The sequence below is a fragment of the Aulonocara stuartgranti genome (assembly GCF_965226115.1).
Source record: "Aulonocara stuartgranti genome assembly, chromosome: 22".
In the NCBI taxonomy this organism is placed as follows: domain Eukaryota; kingdom Metazoa; phylum Chordata; class Actinopteri; order Cichliformes; family Cichlidae; genus Aulonocara; species Aulonocara stuartgranti.
The window spans coordinates 23,955,749-23,970,442 of record NC_138957.1 but is presented as its reverse complement, the minus strand read 5'-3'; the positions used below and the strand labels follow the sequence as shown (position 1 = coordinate 23,970,442).

General features: G+C 40.2%; 1 protein-coding gene across 3 annotated transcripts; it reads left to right on the top strand.

The window, feature by feature from the left end:
• On the top strand, positions 1–12,884 carry pbxip1a (pre-B-cell leukemia homeobox interacting protein 1a). 3 transcript variants are annotated; one of them, XM_082521433.1, is made up of 10 exons: positions 1–122; positions 914–1,042; positions 2,257–2,341; positions 2,438–2,505; positions 4,859–5,498; positions 8,238–8,471; positions 9,647–9,690; positions 9,816–9,911; positions 10,070–10,250; positions 10,372–12,884. In XM_082521433.1, the coding sequence occupies exons 2-10, from the start codon at positions 971–973 to the stop codon at positions 11,586–11,588; spliced, it is 2,637 nt and encodes an 878-aa protein (XP_082377559.1). In that variant the 5' UTR covers positions 1–122; positions 914–970; the 3' UTR covers positions 11,589–12,884. The 3 variants fall into 3 exon arrangements, with proteins under 3 accessions (XP_082377559.1, XP_082377557.1, XP_082377558.1); XM_082521431.1 differs by having other exon boundaries at positions 2–135; XM_082521432.1 differs by having other exon boundaries at positions 2–377.
• Positions 12,885–14,694: the final 1,810 nt, after the last annotated feature.

Here is a 14,694-nt window from a genome sequence, read left to right as displayed (position 1 = left end):
TGGTCGACGTGACGCTACTTGGAATTCCCGAAGTTCCCAAGTTCAGAGGAGAGGAGCTGTGCTCGTGCTAAACAAAACAAAAGCAAAGCCCTTTGAAGTGGAAAACGCCGAGCGACTCAAGTGTGAGCACGCGGGGTAAATAAACGTCTTGTTCGCGTTTGCGGTGATGGAGCCGAGCTCGTGTCGGGGGCAGCCTGCTTAACAGCTGGGCCTGAGTGAGAACGCGGAAGAGTGGGAGTGGGAAATTCAGCCAACCATCCTTTGTTTACCATCATGAGTGAACCTTGAATTTGGTTGCTACAACAACCACAGCCGCCCAGCATTTACCTCTTATAAGAGCAAATCAGAACCTTAGCGCGCGCTAGCGTTGCCGATAAGTGAGTATTGACCTTTATTTGCATGCTTGGATCAATGAAGTACCCGTACAGTTTGGGGGGGGGGCTTGACCATTTTTGGGCATTTAACTGCTGCACAGATTGACTGGATGAATGGATTTGAATGAATGGCTGGCTGGAAATAGCAGTAGCGATGAATGCAGTCAGGAGATTCTTGTTTTCTGCACTGACTGAAGCCTTTGTTTCACTGCGCAGCGGTGTATTATGGATGCCTCCGTTACATAACTTGAATCAGCGACAATCTGCTCTTTATCCCGTTTCCGTTTGCAAGGTTTTAACTGTGCCACAACTGCGCGATTCTGGCCTCTTTTACCGTAGTTTAAAAAAAAAATTGCATGCGGATGCTGCATAAAATCACACACGGCTCATCGAGTTTTATGCATATTTTTTAATGTTCTCAACTGCGCCTTATGCACCTGAACACGTTGTAGTCGGGTTATTGCATGTTGATAATGAGGCTCACATGTGTGCATTAGGCGTGCTCGCTGAAGACACGTTGTTTTTGTCGTCATATGCAGGATTTTTAAAGCTCAATCTGTCCCGTGTGCTGTGCCAAGTTAAGCCTGACGGGGGCGATGTCTGACAGCAGCAACAGCACAGGCAGCACAGGCTCCTCCACCAACAGCTGGACCCTCCTCTCCCCGGAGGTAAGACGAGATGAGCATAGCTAAGGAAAGTCTGGGTATCATTTGGAGCACCATGATTATTATCCTGCTCCATGAATACTGGTTCATTTATAATTTGTCTTGTCCTAACCTGCAGCCCAGAGCTGCTTAAAGTGGGAAACATCCTGGTGAATGTTTGCAGAGCGCCAAATTGTGCCTCATCAGGCAGATAATGTGCACAGTTCAGATGAAAATAGGATTTATTTCACTTTGGCCTTTTGTCTATGCTTTATTTATACTATTCTAGCAGTTCTCATACTTTATCCAGTAATGTACCCCTCTGGAATAGCTTTCTATGCCACTTGGCTATCTGACCAGCACAAGGTATTTATAGCAAGCAAATATCCCAGTATACACTGTGCCAACTAAGATAATATTGTAGTCACACTGAACTGAGTCTTTCTGATATGTTGCACCTCAGATTTAGTGACACACATGTGCTTGCACTTCGCTGTGAACCGTTGTCATTCTCAGTGGCAGAGAGGCAACTGCAGTCAGTCGGTGTGATATCCAGCATCAGGGTTTTTGAGTCATGAAAGAAAAGCTGCAGTGGTTTCAATCACAAATTTCTGTTAATCATTAAATATCAAAAACGGGCTTCCCACTCACAGTGACCACACTGAGGTTTAACAGCAGGTAAGAGGTGGCAAAACAGAAGTACTGAATGTAAAATGTATTTTTTTTATTGAAGTCATTACTGTTTAATTGTTTCTAGAACTATATATAACTGGCTTTTAATTCAGCTTTTATATCAACAACTTGTATCCCATACAGTACTCAACTTCACAGTTGTTTTTTTGTGTGTGTATTAGCTCAGTATGCAAGCATGACTTGGCCTGTAGTAAGGCTGCTGTGGTTTTAGGAAAACCTTGTGTTACGCTGAGAGGTGTTACTAATATTTTACCCAGCCTCGTTTGTTAGGATAGAAAAACCAATGACAGCTGCATGGATATTATTTTGTCAGTTTGGGTTGGAGAATGTGTAAAAGCTCATCAGACAGTAGTTTGACTGTGATTTGTAGCTTTTGTTATCAAATATTTCAAGATCATTACAGGAAAATCTGACTCCATAATTAATTGGTAAGCAGTGCCAGTTGTAATCATTGGTTAGTGTGAATGCTACTCTAAATGTCAAGGTTATGGCTACAGGTGTAAATTTTTACCAGCTGGTTCTCATTAGGTCTTCTCACTCAACAGGAAGCTGCCATTGAGAATGTCGGGCCCGTGGATGATGGCACAGAGAGCCTGGGGGATGTCCCCAGTCTCTCAGAGGAGGTGGCAGGTACTGACAAGTCAACATATCTGCCTGGTGTCTAAAGCTTTGACCTTTTCTTGGGTTCTACATCTTTGTTTTTGCATTGTGTCGGTGTTATTTCAGGAGCTGCTGTGGAGTTCAAACCCGTTGGTATCCCCATAGAAACTGTACTATCTGAAGAAGGCCACCAGGTTAGTAACTACGCAGGAGTTCATTAAGAAGACAAAAATTCAATCACATCATATTTAGACTTACCAACTGTGCCAAATGTATTGCTGCTTGACAGATCATAGCTGAGAGCCAGAATATCATCTTCTTTTCTGAGTTTCATAGCTGCTCAGAAGGTGCAGCTCCACCTACTTTACCACAGTGTGTAACCTCAGGGTATTTTTGCACATCAGGATAGATTTAAGGGGGGGGGACACATCTGCAAAAATATTTTAAGTAGGAGCGCTTCCTGGATTCAAGTTGTTTGTGTGAGGAGGTCTTTGGAAGTGATCTATGATTTAAAACCCCAAGCTCTCTATAAATAAATATCATGCCTTTCTTCTCATAACATGGTCACATTTCACCTAACAGGTTTCAAGCTTAAACCTTAGGAATTTTTCAAATCTTTTTATCTGTATCTCATCTTCCGATCCACCGTTTAAGAGAAATAGAGCTTCGTCTCATAAAGCTTTATGCAAGATCTCTGAATTATATTTAAAAAAAAGCTTAAGCTATGCCTCCCTATTTCCAAATAGAGCTTTTCATTATGTTAGCCTCTAATTTCAACTCTTACTTTGCAATTTTGTCTGCGTTCCCATTGCCCTCCACGCTAACATGAGCATAAGTCCAGCAGGACTTTACACTCATGCCTACTCCATGTATTCTGACTATTTTTGTAAGTATTTCCTTCAAATATTTACCTCTGATTGTTTCTTTTGACTTTAAACTACCAAGGACTGCTGGTACACAGTCTCAATAACTCATAAATCAGGTCTTCTGATATAGCAGGTCTACAACTGTAGCACCTGTTTCTGCTGTAAGTACAGTTAGTCTGTCTGTAGTCTTTTTCATATGACTGCACCTAATTCATACACATACACTGCCACCCGAAATCCAGTAGTAACTACTGGCGTTACCGGTAATATCCTTTCACTACAAATCTGATTAGCACAACAAATTGAAGGAACAGATGGTTATAATAATTCCTGTTTACACCGTAAAAATAAAAATAAACATCCAGTGTTATTCATATTTCTACCAGTGAATTTTCTCTTTCACTTCAGTCTATAGTGGGCACCAAAATATCCATGGGCAAATATAAGTCCACACACAGAATTTGGCCCATACTCTATATAAACAACAGCTTAACTCCTCAACCTTTCTGTTGCTTTGAATGCTCTCAACAATCACACAGCATCTACCCAATATGCAGCTGACAGCTTTGATAGACTTACATGTAAATGAACGTTCATCAACTTGCACCAGCAGCACATTAGTAGGAGTTTAATGTATTAAGAAGGCCCGAAGACATCTAGAAGTGATTACTTTGTACAGTATGACATTAAAACTTAAGCTGCATTATCTAACCTTCTCTTCCTGGTAAAGAACACATAGCATGACTTCATCACTCATATTTTAAAACCACAGTCATATGACCACCTTTCTATCTTAAATGTTTACCCCCTTAAAAGCCTGTAAGGAGTAACCCTTGAAGCTCTTTTCTGAACTTTACAGATGCCTGAAAAATGAATAAATAAAAATTTAACATTTTGATTTTAAAACCTGTAAATAGAATACGAGTAATGATTCATCTCTCTTCATCAACATAAAACTATTGCTCACTATTTCTACCAACATTTATACAATTTAATGTATCATTCTGTTAAACATAATAGGACTAATAGCACAACCTTGGGGAGTACAGTTTGTAATCTCAAAATTCTCACAGAAAAATGACCTTTAATAATGACTTTGCATCCCTGCCTGCATCAAGACACTGAAAGGAGAAAACATAACAGTAGACATTGTGTTGTCTTTAAGTAAACTTAAAAAAAAGTTACAACTGCTTCAGTCTTACTGTCATGCTCATTCAATATCAATTAAAGGGTTATTAAAATTGTCAAAGTAATCCTGGGCAGCATCACTTAATGAAAGAGAAATACTGTAAACGATACTGTATGCAGGGAAATAACCTCAATAACACGTAAAAGTCGCTGCACTTTATCAAAAAATAAAATAGAAAATAACAGCCAGCAAGTTATATTAGTGATCATTGTTATGCAATAAAAAGTTTAATAAATTGTACACAGAGAATTACTTTCTCGATTCTTGCACGTGAGTGTTACTCGTTAACACTTTGAGCAACAAATGAAGTCCTCGTAGTCAGGGTGTTTTTTCATTCATTCATGACATTTCTAAACAAACATCTCATTAGTAGACGTGTTTAAAATATCTTGTGCAGGAACAGTCAACACTGAAGTATTTAACAGTTTAACCACCACTCTGTTATTTGAAGGTTAATTAAAATGTCAGTTACACTTTTGTCCTTGTCATCAGGTGTGTCAAGAGACCTCTCCAGAGTCCAGTGAGGGTCCTGTCCCTTCTAGTCCATCCCGTATGAGCCCTCTCCCACCCAGCCTTCTTGACCCACCAGATCCGTATTTGGAGAGTCAGCCTCCAGTTATCCATGACATTGTAACCAGTTCTCCCAGTGACAATGAGCACCTAGGTGCCATGCCATTTGTCACCAACATTGACATGGGGGCTCCACTGGATATTCCAACTGTTGAAGTCCCCCCATTCGAGTCCGAGGAGTCCTGCTCTGCACCTCTGATTATTGAGATCCCCATCTCTGCAGAGCATGAGCTCCAGAAGCCTGTTGATGTTGGACTGATTCCTGCGAGTCCTCCTGGGGAGAGTCAAGTCTTCAGTGCTGAACCCGAGGTTAACATCCCCACCGAGACCCTTACAGCCACGGATCCCCTGTCTCATGTTGAAGCTGATATCAGCTTTGTTCCAGACAGCACAGAGTCACAAAGCCCAGTCCCCGAGAGCCTGGTGACAGAACATCCTACTGATGAAAGTCCTGCACCAGAGACTGTTGGTTCAGCTGAGGCAGATGAGGAGGCGGCTGTTAAAAATGAGCCTGCAAAGCCATCGGAGCCAGTGAGACAAGATGAGAGAGACGATGAAGAAGGTATTTGATTATCCTACATAAGCGTTTCAGTAAATGTAAAGGCACTCGCACAGTATTCCCAAATCCAGCCAGGCACACACGGCTGTGTATTCTACTTTTCTTTGATTTTTTTTTTTTTTTTTCTCAGTAGAAATAGATTCTTTCAAAATAATCTTCACATGAGATTATTAGTGATGGCAAAAACAGTGTTATTGGAAATCCACAGTAAAGCCATGGTATGCAAATAGCTTCAAGCACGCAACCTCATTTTAAGAATTAAATCAAAGAGTGTGGAAGATCCTGCTATGATGTATTCTTTGAGTCCTGCAAAATTTATTTTCTAAAACTTAAATTTAAAATCTTCTTTTAGATGAGAGTTGAGATATCTTTTTTTCAACAAGCAGGACAAAAGATTAATAAAATTAGAGATGTAACAGAAAAAAGAAAACTAGCGCAATAAGAAAATGTAATTAAACAACACAAGTTTCTCATTTCTGGGGAACCGGTCTTCTTATCCACTGTGGGAAATGTACACCAGAGGCTGAAGTCAGGGCAAAAATTTGTTGTTGGAGTCTTGTGAACGTCTGTCTCCTCTTTCTGTGTGCAGTGAGAAATATACATTACTGTGCAAAAGTCTTCATTTCTTTATATTCTACTAGAAAAATAAGAAATAAGTGCAGTGATTTTCAAAATATGCACTAACATTAAATGAAAATACAACATGCTAACGAGGCTAAAGGTCAGTATATGGTATGACCACCATCTTCACCATAGCCTCTCTTTGGCAAGCGTTCTTCTTTAAGTGGTCTTCAGGAATAGTATCTCCGCAAGGACATTCAAAGCTCTTCTTTGGATGTAGGCTGCCTTTTGTTCTGTTCTCCCACACTGCTTCATTAATGGTGAGGTCCGGGCTCTGGGGAGGCCAATCCATGGCTGATAGTGTTTCACTGTGTTTTTCTATCCAGGTATGCGTTTACTTCACTGGTAGCGTGTTTGAGATAATTGTCATGATTAAAATTAAGTTGTTTCAAATTAGACATTTTCCAGATGAATACTGCAGGTGAATTAAAATCTTTACTGTGTTCAGAATTTCATCCGATTTTACAAGATTACCAACACTACTGGCCAAAATGAGGCCCCATCACAAAGCCTCCACCATGTTTTACAGCCATCTGTAAAATATGGTGGCTTTCTGTCTCTCTTCCACAGCATGTCTTTTATCCTGTCTTCCTTCTCTCACCCAACCGGTCGCGGCAGATGGCCCCGCCCCTCCCTGAGCCTGGTTCTGTCGAAGTTTCTTCCTGTTAAAAGGGAGCTTTTCCTTCCCACTGTCGCCAAAGTGCTTGCTCATAGGGGGTCATATGACTGTTGGGTTTTTCTCTGTATGTATTATTGTAGAGTCTCAAGGCAACTGTAGTTGTGAGTTGGCGCTGTATAAATAAAATTAAATTGACTTGAATAGACACTCACTGTTGCACCTCTCTCCTAACCTCCTCTGTACATATTGGTGACAATTTGAAATAGAAATGTGGATTCATCACTACAAAAGAACTGTTGCCAGTGATTTTTCAGTCCAGGTCTTGTGTAATTTGGCATAATTCTGGCTTTTCTCTTTTTTCTTCATTAAGAATGGTTTCTTGACAGCCATCCTTCCGCTAAGACTACTTCTGTTGAGACTTTAGTGAACAGTAGATGGATCAACTGAGGTCCTGTGTCAGGGCTTTATCTGTTTCTTCCTCTACTGTAGATACTTTTTTTTTCTTCATTTGTCCTCCCCTCATCCACTTTTAGTTTCTTTTAAGGATACACTGCACACTATGCTTATAAGTTTTCAGCTAATAGCTCTTTAGGAATTGTCTTGTTAGTGCAAAATTTTCTGTTTTATGTCTATTAAATCAGGACTTTTGCACAGTTCAGTATGTGAACCTCCCTTTCTTTGTTGTCAGTTAATCTTAAACCCAAACAACTGTAAAATGTCTTTTAATAATGGATGTCTTAAAGCTTGATTTTGACACAGTAACCCTTTTTTATTCTCAATCCCAAGATAAGATGACATTTTAAGTCAACGTTGTACCTGTGTGTAACAATATTACAGCTGATCTTATTTGTAAAGTGACATACAGCGAGCATCCTGCCTTTAAATATTTGCATCTGGGTCCCAGGCTCTGAGGCTCTTAGCAGGTTTTCCAAGCTGCCTCTGCAGCTTTTGAGGAAAGTAAGTGGTGCTTTATAATAGGAACAAGTTGATAAAAGCAGAAAAATGAGAGAATTTGTTAACATGTTTCTTATCTATGTCTCGCTAGCAGCTGGAAAGCGATTTATCAGTATGACAGGAGAGCCCACACCCCGCTGAGAAAATGATGAAACCCCCATGCATGAAATTACTGTTGTTGTAATTTAGTGAGAAAATGTCATCCATTCTGAGAACCAGCAGTCGCTTTTTTTGTCAGACACTTTTCACATGCTGTTTACACGCTGTTGTGTTTTGCAGCTCATTTGCTCACTTAGAGTCTGGTATTCTGCGTGAGGAAGTCGCCAGCACATAATTATTCACTTCTGACAAAAATGCCACAGATGTTGAGATGATTTGTTGAAGTAACTCCAGCCCACAGTTGAATACATGTGGTTTAGGTTTAGGCACATTATCATCATCTGTCACAAAAATACAACAGAAAACGTGACAGATCTTTGCTGTCTTGCCATTTCTTTCTCATGCTTAGAATTTCTTCTTATTTCCTTCTTACATTTTTCCTTTCTTAGAGCCTTCCATTAGGTATGACTCGGGTGACGCTGGCAGCTTTGATGATGGGCTGCGGCGGAGAAATGTGCCCACCTTTGAGGCACAGAGACCAAGAACATCAGACGAGGAGGATGAGGAAGAGGAAGTAGAATTCAAGCTGGCTGAGAAGAAGGAGGAAAAGCCATGGTTCTCCTTGAACAAATGCATTGTGGGTGCTCTGGTCTTGCTATTTCTAGGTTCCCTCTTTCTCTCAGGTCAGTTCCTCTCATAACTAAGGTTGGTTCTGCTTTTATTGTTTGATTTAGTGCAGTATTGTGGCTACAATTTGTATGCTGCACATTAACAGTAAGAGTGAATGCTTTAATACCATAAATTATAATATTTATAGAACTGTGCAAAAATCTTGAGCCACACTGTATCTTTAAACTTTGCTTTAAAGTGCTTTTGAGCAATAGTTCTCAGGTTTTCCTGACTATTTTCAGAGTCCTCTGGCCTATGAATCATTCAAGCATAAACGGACGAACCAGTGTTTTGTCTGCACACAACCGAAAAGAAAACAACGGTTTTTATGAGCAGCCTGATGCAAAAAGCAGATAATTTTTTTCCCATTTCTTTACATGAATCTTCAAAAAACAACTTTCAGACTTTTTGGAATTGTACAAGCTCTGTTTTTGTCTCATATGCAGTGTTTTGGTATATGTTTGTGTCCCATCAAAACATAAAGAAAAGAGGGGTTGGCTCAAGACTTTAGCACAGCACTGTATGTTAAAATGTCAGAAAATAAACTGTGATCTTCCTACGCAGCATCAGAGTTTGGCAGTGTTAGGCAGCATTAAGAGTTTAGAGTAAATATTGCCATAAATTTCCATCATTTCACAGTTTCTGTTTGACAATGACAGTATTTACAAGTTACATAAGCACCTTTATTTGCTGTTGTCAGCAATAGTTAGATGTCTGCTTTCAGATCTTGTTGACTAAGCTCTACTATGTCAACAGGCTTCCACAGTGACCTGGATAATGGTAGGTCCAGAGCTAAAGATAAGGCAGCAGTGTAAGCTTCTGCGCTCACTGGCTAATGCTCAATAGCTTGCCCAAGCACTTATCTGGGCTGACAGTTGATGCTGCAGCAGCAGAAAAAGGCAAATAACATGCATTCTGAATTTTAACGCTCCTTATAATATTTTTGAAGGACTCACTGAATGTTTTCTGGGGTTTAAATTAAATGGGAAGGTGTCTAATGCAGTCACACTGTGTTGAAGGCAAAATTTATTAATGAAATGGAAAAGAAAAACAGTTGGTGTGGCGTGCAGTGAGTGGCCTGAGCTCATAAAGTTCACTTGAGCATCTTGAAAGGCAGCATGGCAGTTGTGTGTCAGTGAAAGTGCCTGTGGAAGGACTCGTTCTAAAACGTTGTTTTCCTGTCTGACAGGTGACTTTGATGCCTCCGATCTGAGTGACGCAGAACAAAGCCAGGTCTGTTTCCACAGATTCCTACTTCACATGATCATGTGATATGAAAATTTTAAAAACAAACATAAAGAAATAGACATTTTAAAAAAATATGTGTTCTATTCATGTGCCAATGATTTTAAATCCAGGACGGGCTTAGCAGTGATCCACAGGATATGAAAGAGCTATTGGATAAACTGACACAGGAAAACCAACAAATCATTCAGCTAGAGGCACAACTTCAGGTCAGTATGGAGTCACACTGATGCTAATTATTTAGTTTTAATTGGTTTTATGATGTTTCAATGAATGTTTTTAATTGTTAAACAACTTGCGCAGCACCTTAATTTACCTACAGCTTTGTCCACGTTATAAACTGTCACTATTTGACCATATTTTTCAGTCTAAGAAAGAAGAACTTGACTCAGCACTGAAGGCGTTAGCAGCAAGTGGCGATAAAAAGGGTGAAGCAGATCTGGAAAAAGAAAATGCAAAGCTGAAGGAGGAGCTGTCATCTCTGCCAGAGCTGAAGAAAGAGCTCGAGACTCTCAGAGCCAGAGTGACTGAACTCAGCCAGCTCGCAGGTATAATGTGGCGACTACATCGCCCTTTAAGTTTATACTTATTGAACGTATCCTGCATGCATAGAGACACGCTGGTAACGACCAAGGTCATTTTAAGTTTGATATATTAAATCCTTCACAGCTGATCAGGAAATACTTCCAGCTGCATCTAGTTCGGCCCCACAGCCTGAAGACAAAGATGGTCAAAGTAACCAGAAAACACCTGGACCAGAGAGGGGGAGGGACGCAAAGCAGGGAGGAAGGCTGAAGGAAGAACTCCATCGGCAGAAGGTTCTTTTGGAGGAGAGCAAGAAAAGGCTGGACGCAATGAAAAAAGATGGAGGCAAGAGAAAACAGGTCAGGGATCACTTGGAGGAGATCCAAAGGAAACTCTCCAAAGAAGTTGAGATGTGGGGGAAGAAGAAGCCCCAGGAGTCCAAATGGAAAGGGAACAAAGGCAAACACAATGAGCGGGACCACTACAAGAAAGAGGAGAGGGGAGGAGAGAAAGGGTGGAAGCACAACAACGAGGGAGAATGGAGGGATAAAGAAGAGAAGAAGCAGAGAAAGGTGGAAAAAGAGTGGAAAGATAAGGAGGGCGAATGGAGGCACAAAGACGAGAGGGGGGGACGAGGAAAAAAAGAGTGGAAAGACAAGAAGGAGGAAGACTGGAGGCATAAAGATGAGAGGGAGCAAAGAGGAGAAAAACAGTGGAAAGACAGCAAAGAGGAAGGGTGGAGAGACAAAGAGGAGAAGAATGAGAAAGACTGGAAGCCTCAAAAGCAAAACTCTCATAAAGAGGCTTGGAGGAAACACCAGGACGAGTGGGAGAGCAAGAAGGGTGAGAGGAGAATGGACAGAGAGGAGAGGAGGAAGGAGAAACCGTGGCACAGCCGGTCTGCTAAAAACCACCAGCACCAACATCACCATCAGCAGCCCCGCCATCCTCATCAGCACCACAACAACGATTTCTGGAGAGACCAGGAGCAAAAGCTCCAACGCAATGTCCGTCCCCAGCTGGGCTGTACTTCCGTGGAGGACTGTGCCAGCAAGGAGGGGCTCTATCCAGTGGAGCTGTCAGAGTTTGAGGAACTTCTGGAGGGCTACCTGAGCAAGCTTGAAAGGTCATCATCAGAGAGCAAGGATAGGTTCAGGAGGCTGACCGCAGACTACTTTGAGGACGGCGTGTTCATCCACGACAGGATTCGTTTCAGCGACTTTGCTGAGGACGTGGCAGACATTTTGGAAGACATGGTGGATGTTTTAGAGGGCGACGGGAAGAAGGACGACGACTCCCTGGAGGAGGAGATGGAGGAGTTTGAGCGAGAAGCCCTGTGGAAGTTTGCTGCCACGGCTTAAAAAAACGGCTGCAGAGAGGAAACCAGTGGTGGTTTTATAGGACATTTCTTGCCTTCGGAGCTGTAATAGCAGTAGCTTCTGGCACAGAGTGGTTGTGCCTCTCATAAACATGTCTCTCTGAGTCTGTAATTATAAGCTAGACTTGTATTTGTCATCTTGGACTTAGTCGTTGTTACCTACCTCTGTCGAGTCATGCCTCCTAAAGCAAAGTCCTTCAGTAATGTGTCGTGTGAATTTCCTCTGCTGTTTAGTGATTTACACACGTGTAGTGCATGTTACAGTTCATTATAATGTCAGTTTAAATTGATCACACAGATCACAGAAGATGGTATTTGCAAATAACCATCAGCACAACTTATATACCGTTATATAAGTTGTGAATAGAAAAAAAAGGGGGGGGGGGGTTATTTATGTCATTTTATCTTGTATGGGAGCCTGACTAATCTCTACTCCAAGCAGGTTAAAAAAATACTAGAATGTTTTTGCAGATAGCATTTATCCCTGCTCGGGTGTGACTGTCCAATCCCAGAGGATGAGATCGCGGTCCTTTCAGTGATAACAATCAGATCAGGTCGGACCAGTTTTCTGTCAGCAGCGCTTTATTTGGCCAAACACACACAGAGGACTGCCTGAGAGGGCCTGATTTCTAGATTTGAAGAACTTTTCCATCCTCTTGGCCGACGGCAGACGTGTGGAACAACCAGGAACCAGTTTGTGCTGCTCAAGAAAAAAAAAAAGCAATAGCCATAGTTAAGTTGAACATTGCTAAATCACTTTAGCACTTTTCTCAAACATATGAGAACCGTCTTTTTTTTAATTTTCTGTTTCCAATTAGATTTATTTTAAATAGGCATTTTTGGGGGGGGGGGGTTAGGACAGGTTTTTTTTTTGTTTGTTTGTTTGTTTGGTAGTGTATCCATGGAGACTGCTAACACCGCTACTCTTACTCAGTATCCCACAATCTGACCCATATGGAAAAGATATATATAAATCTTATAAAGTTTGTATCTGTCTTGTGTGAAACTTGTATGAAAAGCATACAAGAGTGAAAACAGATATAAGATCCCTTGAAAAATTATATAATGAAACTTGTATGTTTTGGATACTTACTAAAACAATATATGAAAGTAATGAGAAAGTGGCCACTTTCATGAGTAAATCATGTAAGTTTTTACTATTTCTTTTCCATATGGGGAGTACAATTAGAGATATTAGTGAGCTGAAATAGTTTCATTTACTTAATCTGTTAATTTGCCAAAATGAAATTGGCAACAAAATATATATATATATATATATATATATATATATATATATATATATATATATATATATATATATATATATATATATATTTTTTTTTTTTTTTTTTTTTTTTCTCACGCATAGATTTGAAGTGGCATGCGTGACAGTGACCTAGACATAGCTTTGTTGTTTTTAGGTGATATAAATAAGCACGAAAAAAAAACCATGTTATTTTTAATTTTATTTTAGTGTAGGTAGGTGAACCAGCACAAAGCAAAGTCCAAAATATATTTCAGAATTACTTTAAAATTGTGAAAAAATAGTTATTTTATTTGTGTTTTGATTGTAGTGAAATTTGACTTTTCCCTCTATTTGTGGATGTGAAGTTGAACAGATTGTGATTGTTTTCTCTCAGCAGTGATTTCATGTTTATTTATTGTCTCACTACAGTGCATCTCTTTTTCTTATTTTTAATGAGAAGAACCACAGATTTTATCCCGGGCTGTATGCTTTGAATGTGAAAATGGTGACATTTTCATTAATTTAGCTTGCCAGCTCCTGCTTATGTGCCTTTTATTATATTACAAATCCTTTTGATTAGACGAAAGGTAGTTGATTTTATCAGCTTCTGCAAAGATTAGTAAGAAAAGCAAGTTTACGCGACTTGTAATTTTACTGCTGTTTGAATGAATGTCGTAGAGTTTACACATAAAAGATTGAGCTGATGTTAAGTTTTGGAGAAGTATGTCTTGTCTTTTTGAAGGTGTCCAGACCAAAGGATTCAGACGAACGCTAATCACAATGGATGAATCTTTTAATGAAGCAGAGTTTAATGAATATTTGAGGACTATTTTTGTGTTTGTGGGACAACAGTAAAGCTCTGTGCTTACCGATAATGTAGGACCTGACTCAAACATGCATGTAATTGATCACTGGACAATTTCTAGTTATTCCCCCAATCAACAGTTATGTCCTCATTTTCAAGATCAATATTAAGTTCAATAAATCTTTCACCCTTGATACGTAAACAATGTCTTTATTTAATCATTTCTATTGTTTCAAAATATTCACACGTTTTTCTTTTTATACGATACTCCTGTACATATTCCACAAGCAACTGTAAATGGCATTACTGCAAGGTGGAGGTGTTTAGGAGCATGTGGCCCTAGTGGTTTACACTTCTTCACCTAACAAGTCAAAGGTCCCCAGTTCAACCCTGAGAGGAGAAGCAAATCCCTTGGGTGTCAGGAAGGGCATCTGATATACCAAATGAAGTATGTGTCGTAAATAAGGGACATATTTACGGACATGAACTTTGCTTATTGGAAGTGTTTAGGTACAACAGTAACTCATCCACAAAGTGGCACTCTGCATAAAGTTACAACATCCTCTGGCGTTAGCATGAGCACAAAAACTGTGTGGCAGCAGTTTCACTGCATGGGTTTCCATGGGTGAACAGCTCCTGTTGGTGGCACAGTGCTTATGTCTATACGGTGTACAACTATTGCTGCCTATATCCCTAGTATTTGTCACAGTGATAAGTATCAGTATCAGTGTGACCTGTGAGCATTTTTGAAATTGTACCGAAAAACGTAACGCCAGATACGCAGCTTACTGGAAGTCTTTAGATGCCGTGTGTGCACGATATCTGACTCATTCTGAGTGTGAAGTGAAAGTGTTGGCACGACAGGCATCTATCATCACAGCTGTGATTGCAAACTGAAACATTTACACCCAGAAAAAATACTCAACAGCTACACGTTCACAGGCACGAACGCACTTTGCTCACGCTGATACGACAGTCGCAGACCTGACACGCACAGTGAAAGCTTACCATTCTTTAAATTCTACATACCAGTCATTA

What these genes read in the sequence shown, in the direction of transcription:
- pbxip1a (XM_082521433.1), top strand. Translation starts at nt 971, where the DNA reads ATGTCTGACAGCAGCAACAGCACAGGCAGCACAGGCTCCTCCACCAAC. An exon ending in TCTCTCAGAGGAGGTGGCAG is followed by an intron (nt 2,342 to 2,437) that starts GTACTGACAAGT and finishes GTGTTATTTCAG; the next exon opens with GAGCTGCTGTGGAGTTCAAA. An exon ending in GTGACGCAGAACAAAGCCAG is followed by an intron (nt 9,691 to 9,815) that starts GTCTGTTTCCAC and finishes TTTTAAATCCAG; the next exon opens with GACGGGCTTAGCAGTGATCC.